Raw genomic sequence first — 10,116 nt, 5'->3', positions numbered from 1 at the left:
TTCGACCCGAAACGTTGACTGTTTCTCTCTCCCCGGATGTTGCCTGGCCTGCTGACTTTTTCCAGCATTTTCTGTTGTTATTTGGGGAGTGTATATATTGCGATGCGCAAGGTATCACAATTGGGCGGGCCAGGGTGAATGGATCAGAGGGTCTTTATCTGCCCATCATTGTTCGGATGTAAACCAATTGTAGCGCTCAAACTGCCGCTTCCGACTCCGCACAAAGCACGCAGGGAACCTGGGACCTTCTCGTCTGTGTAGCACGTGTAGAGGCAGCGAAAAAAAAATCACACACAGGCGCCCATCTTAAAATTTTCAAAAAAAGTTATATAATTTATTTGCAGTTTTTTTTTATAAAGTATAATATCCACTGAACAACAAACTCAACATCATAAATTATGTGTAACATCAACCAAATTACAATCAAGCAATCTATAAAATTTTCAAACATTCCCCCCAAAAAACTCAGTTTTATTCCCTGTTTTTCCCCACTTTCCCTGAAGGCACGGAGTCTAACTGGGATGGGTTACCACAATTGCCATGTCCCAGATGACCATTCTTAATGTAATGGGCCTTCTTAAAAGTGATGATCTTTGCACTCTATGCAAACCCCAAACAAACAGCCTTATTTGAAAATGACAAACTCTAGCACAACAACAACAACAACAAGCATTTACATGGCGCTTTTAATGTAAAAAAAAAAATATCATCCCAAGGCGCTTCACCAGAAGGGTGTAAATGAAAATGAGCGCCGAGGCAGGAAGAGATTAGGACCGGGTAACCGATTAGGCTAGCTTGAAGAAATGGGTTTAGAGAAAAGGCGGAGAGTGAGGTGCGGGGACAGAGCGGGAGTTGCAAAGGGCTGGGTGGGAGCGACTGAGGGCTGCCCCGCCAACGGTGGGGCGAAGGGAGGGAGCAGGGGCAATACACAGAAGGCCGGAGTAGCGGCCGAGTGGAGGAAACTGAGGGAGCAGGAGGTGGTTCTCATGGACGAGGTGAGCTTGGAAGGGGCAGAGGCAGAACGGGGGGGGGGGAAGGTGAAAAAAAGAGAGATGGACGAGAAACTGCAAAGAGTCAGAGGTCCTGGGCCACAGTAACCAGAGATCTAGCAGTCCACCATTATTCTGCGTTCTATCACCGCTAGAAAAGGAAAAATGCAGAATTTAAATTAAAGCTTTGATGAGACAGGAAGCAAGCAAAATATACATTTATTTTTAATGTTCCTGTTTTTAAATTATCATTTGGGGTTTTCGCTCCAATTCCTGAGGGACTATTAACGGGAGAGGGAACCCTGTTCAATTTCCCCCCCCCTCCCTAACCAAGGGGCAATGTGGCCTCCCTACGGTAACTCAGCATGGGCTGGGATTGGAACCGGTGTGTTGTCCTGGTCGGTACAGCTCCGGGACCTCCGTGCCCTCAGAACCAAAATCCACTTAAAGGCAACACACCTACTCCACAAGAAGGAACTAGTCCACTGATGTGTCGGAGCTGAATGGATAAATAACTTAAAAAAATATATATCTATATTAAATTTGCTTTATATCTCGCACACACCTTACTTAGGTATCACCACTGCGAGACAGTCAATTCTACCATAAGCTCCAGATCCCTAAAGCTACAGCAAGAAACAAAAAGGACCCTCACATTCCCAGGGCTGCCCTTCACTCGCTAGAGCATTTTACCACGACAATGTCATTACAGCGGCGTATAGCTGGTGGGAGTGATTATTTGCACAGCAAATGAGGGACAAACTGTTGGGTGTGTCTTGCCCTCCAAGGGGACCAATCAGAAATCTGGTCTTGTCCTCCAAGGGGACCAATCAGAAGTCTGGTGTTGCAAATAGACACGACCATAGTTGGTTAGGACATTCTAATCAGTATCTGTACAGTTCCACACAAACAGGGTCGCTGCTCTATGCCGAATTAATATGTTGAAATCCATTTTTATTACCCGGGATTCGAGAATCTTTACCCGTGTTCTGTGGATCACATTCCGCAATTTTGTCCATTTAGCCCATGAAAACAAAAAGAGTGGTCATACACATGAACAATGATGTTCCAATCGATCAGAATGAGAACTTTAAGTACTTCACGTTTTCTATTTTTTAAAAAACAAAGTGCACCCATCTTGAAAAAAAGACATTTATAGAAATCATTTTCAAATAAAAATAAGCTTGAACACGCACTCCTTTAAGTATATATACAGAATTATTAAAGCACCCAGGACTCAAATTCACTGCTACATTAACTTGCTGTCTGTTTCCTTGTAAGATAGTAGGAGGAAAAAACACAACACAAAGCTATTTTAAACCTAATAAATTTGTACAGTACAACTCATTTTGCTTTGTTCTTTTTTTTTTTTTAACAGTACTTTAAATCATTGTAAACACACATTACATTAAACAGAATAAGACGCAAGTCTTCAACTCCCTAATCCACGGGATTTTCCTCTTTTAGAGACACTATTTTCCATGAGGTGTTCCTGCTTGATGCCCTCACATGGGCTGAACGTTCCACCTCGGAGATTCCCCTCGATCAGTGCAGACCTCCACAAACCCACGCTCCGACGACTCTCCCGAGTGTTCGGCCTGTAGACCGCAGCTCTCTTCCGCCCCTCCCCCCATAAAAAAAAACCACACAGGGGCGGTCCGCTGGACTTCCTCGTATACAGTGGGCTCACGGGAACCGCGCCGGCGTCGCGTGCGTTGGAGCTCGCCTGCTGGAGGACGCTGTGCAGTGCTCGGGGCTCTTAATAAAAGGTGATGTGTGCAAAAAACAACCTGGGCTCAAGCGGCACTGGAGGGTTCGATGCCGCCGCTCGATGTGGCTCCTTTTAAAAAAAGGCTGCAACAATAGGGTGGCACACACAGTCAATGAATGGCAGAGTTTTTAAGTTATTTTGGCACCAAAAGTTTCGGGAGGAGTCGCCACACTGGGTCAAGACTTAAGGGGGGGGCGGGCGACACAAAAATGGAGCATATATAATCGGTCCACAATTAGCAGTGCAAAGTAGGAGTCCAATATGGAACTGAAGGAAAGAAAGGATTCACAACATAGCTAAGACAATGGATTGAGAGAGGTAAAGTATAAGCAATGTCAGTATCTCTTAATAGGCCCCGAATCAGTGTGGGGTTTGAGTCTCCATAGCTTGCACCTGCTGCTCTAACCAGGCCATGACCTCAGTTCGATTGGAGGCCCTCGCCAGGTCCAGTGGGGTTTGCCCACTGGAGGTCTTCTGCAGGATGCTCGACCTTGGAGCCAGGTACTGGACAAGGTCCAAGTAGCCCTCTTGGGCAGCAAAGTGGATGGGCAGGCATCCCGTGGCGTCCTCGATGTTCACGTCCGCCTCGTATTTCGTCAGGACCATCATGGTGTCCAAGAAGCCACTCCGGGCCACGTTGTGTGCCGGGGTGAAGCCCCATTTGTCCTGGACATTGGGCTCCGCCCCGTTCTTCAGCAGTTCCTCCGCCACCATGGTGCTGCCCAGCATCATCACCTGGAAAGAGAAGGACAACAGCGAGGGCTTAGGACGCTGTATTTAAACCAAGGAGCTGGTCTTGGTGGACGAGATTTGCCAATGGAATCAACCTGACCATCAACAGTGCGCACCATCTACAGGATGCACTGCAGCAACTCGCCAAGGCTCCTTCGGCAGCACCTCCCAAACCCACCTAGAAGGACAAGGGCAGCAGGCGCATGGGAACACCACCACCTCCAAGCCGCACACCGTCCTGACTTGGAAATATATCGGCCGATCCTTCATCGTCGCTGGGCCAAAATCCTGGAACTCCCTCCCTAACAGCACTGTCGGAGCACCTGCACCACACGGACTGCAGCGGTTCAAGAAGGCGGCTCACCACCACCTTCTCAAGGGCAATAAATGTCGGCCTTGCCAGCGACGCCCACATTCCAGCAAGGAATTTTTTTTTTTTTTTTTTTAAAGGCCGAAGCAAGTGGGGGCAATAGTGCAAAAACACAGTTGAATGATTTTATTTTTACTCTAAACTAGTAGATCTCCTGTGACAATAGGGGTATGGTAGCACAGTGGCCAGAGGCCCTGGACTAATGATCCAGAGACATGAGTTCACATCCCACCACGGCAGCTGGGGAATTTAAATTCAGTTAATTAAATAAAGCTAGTATCAGTAATGGTGACCGTGTCGTTAAAAACCCATGTGGTTCACCAATATCCTTACCCGGTCTGGCCTATATGTGACTCCAGACCCACAGCAATATACTTGACTCTTAACTGCCCTCTGAAATGGCCCAGCAAGCCAGATGTATAAGGCAGCTCACCACCACCTTCTCAAGGGGCAATTAGGGGCGGGCAATAAATGCCGGCCTTGTCAGCGACACCCACATCCCGTGAATGAATTTAAAAGATGCTCTGAGTGAGTCAGAGCTGTTTTTGCCAATGTCGGGCATGACATTTGGGTCACTTATGTGCAGGGACTAAATAAATCAAATTCTACTTATTATTAAATGGTATTCTGGGCTTTGTTGCTGGTGTCTTAGGGATTGAATCCCACAACGCTCTCCAATTTTCTGTGAAGACTATAAATGAGTGGCCTTTATTTATATTCCTTGACCTATGTGTTTAATTGTTATACCTTACCATTTGAGTAAGTTAAGAACACACACAGGAACAGGAGCAGGCCATTCAGCCCCTCGAGCATGTTCCGCCATTCAATTAGGGGGGTCGTCGTCGTCGTACGTGTCTTCACATTGTTCCCTTTGGGGAACTGTACGAAGTGGTGGAAGGATTTCTGGCCACGTTAATGCTCCTTCAGTGACCGTAACCATCTTCATACCAGCCATTAGGGTGGTTAGTCCTATGGCGGGAGGGTTTTACGGGCTCCCACAACCCATACGAGGGGGGGGGGGGGGCCACCCACACCCACAGACGCAAGTATCCCGCTGGATGTCAACCCAGAATTTAGAGCCGGAGCTCCGACTCCACTTGCCGGGATTGTCTGGAGCGGGGTTCGAAACCCTACACCTTCTGGCCCAGCGGCGGGGATGCTACTGCTATGCCAAAGGCCCACTCCATTAGGGGGGTGAGAGTCTCAGAATAAGGGGTCGACCATTTAGGACTGAGATGAGGAGAAAATTCCTCACTCAGAGGGTGGTGAATCTTTGGAATTCTCTACCCCAGAGGGCTGTGCAGGCTCAGTCATTGAGTATATTCAAGACAGAGATCGTTAGATTTTTGGATATTAAGGGAATCAAGCGATATGGGGATAGGGCGGGAAAGTGGAGATGAGGTAGAAGATCAGCCATGATCTTATTGAATGGCGGAGCAGGCTCGAGGGGCTGAATGGCCTACTCTTATTTCTTATGTTCTTCATCAGATCATGGCTGATCTGTATCACAGCAAGATGGTAAGCACCGATTATATGTAGATATTCGGTACTTATCAGCACTGGGGAGGGGGAATGGGGTTTGACTGCACATGTCGGGGGTAAAGGGGGTTAATCCTGGGCTTTGGTAGCACTGGAGGGATGGTCCTCGGAGCTTTGGCGTGGGGCAGCAGGGGATTTTTTTTGATATCGTATCACTTTAGAGATTGAACCCAAGGTTCAGCTCACTGGTGGGTTCCCGAAAGAGTAATTACCACTTTAGATCGGGTGGAAAACTGGCAGCAACAGATCGGCTGCCAGGTATACATGCGCGCCTGATTATGCTTACATAAGAACATAAGAAGTAGGAGCAGGAGTAGGCCATACGGCCCCTCGGGCCTGCTCCGCCATTCAATAGGATCATGGCTGATCCGAACCTAGACTCACGTCCACTTCCCCATCCGCTCCCCGTAACCCCTAATTCCCTTATCAGCTAGGAAACTGTCTATCTCCGTTTTAAATTTATTTAATGTTGCAGCTTCCACAGCTCTCTGGGGTAGCAAATTCCATAGATTTACTACCCTCTGAGTGAAGAAGTTTCTCCTCCTCTCAGTTTTCAAAGGGCAGCCCCTTATTCTAAGATTACGCCCCTTAGTTCTAGTCTCACCCATCAGTGGAAACATCCTCACCGCATCCACCCGATCAAGCCCCCTCACAATCTTATATGTTTCGATAAGATCGCCTCTCATTCTTCTGAATTCCAATGAGTAGAGGCCCAACCTACTCAACCTTTCCTCATACGTCAACCCCCTCATCTCTGGAATCACCCGAGTGAACCTTCTCTGAACTGCCTCGAGAGCAAGTATATCTTTTCTTAAATATGGAAACCAAAACTGTACGCAGTATTCCAGGTGTGGCCTCACCAGTACCCTGTATAACTGAAGCAAAACTTCCCTGCTTTTATACTCCATCCCCCTTGCAATAAAAGCCAAGATTCCATTGGCCTTCCTGATCACCTGCTGTACCTGCATACTAACCTCCTGTGTTTCATGCACCAGGACCCCCAGATCCCTTTGCTTCCTATTGAAGTCAGTGCTGTACGCTTCAGAGACATGGACCATGTACAGCAGGCACCTCAAAGCACTGGAGAGGTACCACCAATGCTGCCTCTGCAAGATCCTGCAAATCCATTGGCAGGATAGGCGCACCAACGTCAGTGTACTTACGCAGGCCAACATCCCCAGCATTGAAGCTTTGACCACGCTCGATCAGCTCCGATGGACGGGCCGCATCGTCCGCATGCCTGATACGAGAGTCACAAAACAAGCGCTCTACTCGGAGCTCCTGCACGGCAAGAGAGCCCCAGGTGGGCAGAGGAAACGCTTCAAGGACACCCTCAAAGCCTCCTTGAAAAAGTGTAACATCCCCACCGACACCTTGGAATCCCTGGCCCAAGACCGCACAAAGTGGAGGAGAAGCATCTGGGAAGGCGCCGAACACCTTGAGTCTCTTCGCCGGGAGCAAGCGGAAGCCAAGCGCAAACAGTGGAAGGAGCGCATGTCAACCCAAGCACCCCACCCACCTGCCCCTTCAACCACCGTCTGCCCCACCCGTGACAGAGACTGTAGGTCCCGCATTGGACTCATCAGCCACTTCAGAACTCATTTTTAGTGTGGAAGCAAGTCATCCTCGGTTCCGAGGGACTGCCTAAGAAAAAGTGGGGGGCAAAAAAAATGGGCAGGGTATATATTTATCCTTCTGGCTAAATAGAGAATAACTTGAGCCTGACAGCGTTGGGTTGGGGCAACACTGGTTTGTGACTTTCTAAGGGACGTCTGTACACGTTGAATTTGATTTTTTGTGATCGGATCCTGGGCATGTATGTGTATGCGCGCCCGTCAATCTGTCTGTCTCCCTCTCTGTACCACAGCTGTAGAATAATGTAAACATTCTAATCATGTATCTCTCTGTCTGTCTCTCCCACAGCTGCAAGAAGATGTAGACATCCCAATTACTACCTTTGCCTGCAACCGTTATGAATTGGCTCCATAACAGGCATCTGGGGCAGTGGTCCAGAATGAGGTCTACCACAGGAATTCAGACACTTGGGAGTCAGAGTAAACAAAAACCCTTCAGAAGTTAAAAACCGCTCCTTTACACAGCAGCGATGGGCGTTCAGAGACAAGCGCCTTGAAACAGTCAAGGGTGGAGCATCTTCCACACACTATACCAATCTCAGCCACGCGGAGGCGCAGTGTGAGGCCAGATACATGGTCAAAAGGAGGACTGGCAGAGGCTTGGGCGTGGATGTCCATCCATCCACTCCAGAGGCCGGAGCACAAAAATCTGGGCTGACACTCCAGTGCGGTGCTGCACTGTCGGAGATGCCGTCTTCCGGACGAGGCGTTAAACCGCGGCCCCAGACTGCTCTCTCAGGTAAAAGATCCCATGGCACTATTTCGAAGAGGAGCAGGAGAGTTATTCGCTGGTGCCCTGGCCAATGTTTATCCCTCAATCAACATCAATAAACAACAGATGATCTGGTCATCATCACATTGCTGCTTGTGGGAGCTTGCTGTGCGCAAATTGGCTGCTGCATTTCCTACATTACATCAGTGACTACACTTCAAAAGTATCTCATTGAAACTTATAAAATTCTAACAGGACTAGACAGACTAGATGCAGGAAGGATGTTCCCGATTGGGGGGGGGGGGGGGGGGGGGGGGGGGGGGGGGAGTCCAGAACCAGGGGTCACAGTCTAAGGATAAGGGGTAAGCCATTTAGAACAGAGATAAGGAGGAATTTCTTCACCCAGAGAGTGGTGAACCTGTGGAATTCTCTACCACAGAAGGCAGTTGAGGCCAATTCATTAAATATATTCAAGAAGGAGTTGGATATATTTCTTAAGGCTAAAGGGATCAAGGGATATGGGGAGAAGGCAGGGACAGGGTACTGAGTTTAGATGATCAGCCATGATCTCATTCAATGGTGGAGCAGGCTCGAGGGGCCGAATGGCCTATTCCTGCTCCTATCTTCTATGTTTCTATGGCCACAAAGCGCTTGGAGACGTCAGGTGGTCGTGAAAGGCGCTATGGAAATGCAAGTCTTCATTTTTCTTTAGTTAATGGTATCCGCCCTACACACAGTCCCCCACTGCAGGCTCCGCCCTTTCGTAATAATGTAATGTGAAACTAATAATATTCCACAATGATTGTCTATTTACTTTCTTTTTTAATAAAAAAAATACATTTTAACAGTCGAATGTGTGTCTCTACCCTTCCGATCTCCACCCTCGCAAATAGAGGCAAAAGGTTGTTTGGAAAAGTGTTAAAGGAAGGTAGAAGTGGGTTTTAATATCGGATTCTCAACATCACCGAGCCAGGAAGCAGCTTCATTCACAAATTGTTACGACCCCAGTGGGTTACAAGAAAAATTACGCCTAAACTTTTGCACCTTTAGGGAGGAGAACGGGTTAACTTTCCACCGCAGGTTTACACAGTGACATCTCCGTGACAGGAGTGATCACAACCCAGACACATTTACAGGTCACCCAGAAGACATTTACAGGTCCCCATGCCACAACTCTTGCAATAAAAACGCAGTGCGAATGATTAATCTGGTGCGTGCAGTAGAAATGCAACTCTCAAGAGGGAGCTTATCAATGCACAAATTTACAGCAAATTAAGAAAACCAGAATTACATTTTTGTAAAAGGAAAGGGGGGGGGGGGGAAACCAATTGTAGATTTAATTTTGAAAGGAGAGGGGGGGAAGGAAAAGCCTTCATTAATAATTTAAATAAACTAGCGTGACTGAAACTCAGGGCGAAGATACAGGACTGCTCATTTTATCAAGAGACACTAACCTGCAGTGCGGTTTGTCCGTATTTATTCACCGCATTAACATTCACCTTCTCTTGGCTTAGCAGTCGCTTCACCTCTTGCCAATCTCCCCGCACGGAAGCCTTGGTCAGCTTGTCGGCATCTAATACGTTTTTGACCATATTTATGTTTTATCTTTCCCCACACTCTGTTTTTTTTTACACACAAGAGTGGACCAAATGCAAAAAAAAAAAAGGAGCGCAGTCCTGTGGCTTGTTTTTTTTCGCTTGCTGTAATATTTTCTCTCTCTGTGTCAGTCCCAACCCCGCGGCTCCTCCTTTTTCGCAAACTGCGGCTCGATACATGCAGGTGATTGACATGCGCGCCCCGGCCAATCAGCGGCCGCGCCGCCGCCCTCAAATGGCAACACGGCGTTCCGAGACCCGGCCGGCCGGCCGGCCAATCAGGAGGCCGGGCGACTGGAGGAAAAAAAGCAACACTCGCGTCTGACGTCAGTCGATTGTGACGTCATTTGTTTTTGTTACTTTCGCCCCTGACAGCGCCACAGCGCATAGCAATAGGAAGACAGGAAGCGAAAGACTTGCGTTTAGATAGCGCCTTCCCCCTCAGGACGTCCCAAAGCGTTGTACAGCCAATGAAGTACTTTTTCTTTGACGTGTAGTCACTGTTGCAACGCAGCAGCCAATTTGCGCACAGCAAGCTCCCATAAACAGCCGTGTGATAATGACCAGATACTCAGCAAGCCAGGGCAACGTCTGTGGAAAGAAAATAGAGTCAACGTTTCGGGTCAAAACCCTTTGCCAAGACTGAAAAAGACTACATTGGGGAGACCAAACGCAGATTGGGCGACCGCTTTTGCGGAACACCTCCGTTCAGTCCGTAAGGGTGACCCCGAGCTTCCGGTCGCCTGTCACTTTAATTCACCGCCCCATTCCCAC

The 10,116-nt window shown here is 48.2% G+C and overlaps 1 protein-coding gene across 1 annotated transcript; it reads right to left on the bottom strand.

The window, feature by feature from the left end:
* Positions 1–265: 265 nt before the first annotated feature.
* LOC147097693 (cyclin-dependent kinase 4 inhibitor D-like) lies at positions 266–9,517 on the bottom strand. Its single transcript, XM_085971711.1, has 2 exons — positions 9,202–9,517; positions 266–3,495 (listed from the first exon to the last, which is right to left on the bottom strand). The coding sequence occupies exons 1-2, from the start codon at positions 9,337–9,339 to the stop codon at positions 3,121–3,123; spliced, it is 513 nt and encodes a 170-aa protein (XP_085827837.1). The 5' UTR covers positions 9,340–9,517; the 3' UTR covers positions 266–3,120.
* Between the last annotated feature and the right edge of the window lie 599 nt (positions 9,518–10,116).

Source organism: Somniosus microcephalus, chromosome 31 (genome assembly GCF_052327205.1).
Source record: "Somniosus microcephalus isolate GS21.2 chromosome 31, FLI_Smic_1.0, whole genome shotgun sequence".
NCBI lineage: Eukaryota > Metazoa > Chordata > Chondrichthyes > Squaliformes > Somniosidae > Somniosus > Somniosus microcephalus.
This window is presented reverse-complemented; position numbering and strand designations above follow the sequence as displayed.

What these genes read in the sequence shown, in the direction of transcription:
- LOC147097693 (XM_085971711.1), bottom strand. Translation starts at nt 9,339, where the DNA reads ATGGTCAAAAACGTATTAGATGCCGACAAGCTGACCAAGGCTTCCGTG. An exon ending in ACGGACAAACCGCACTGCAG is followed by an intron (nt 3,496 to 9,201) that starts GTTAGTGTCTCT and finishes TTCTCTTTCCAG; the next exon opens with GTGATGATGCTGGGCAGCAC.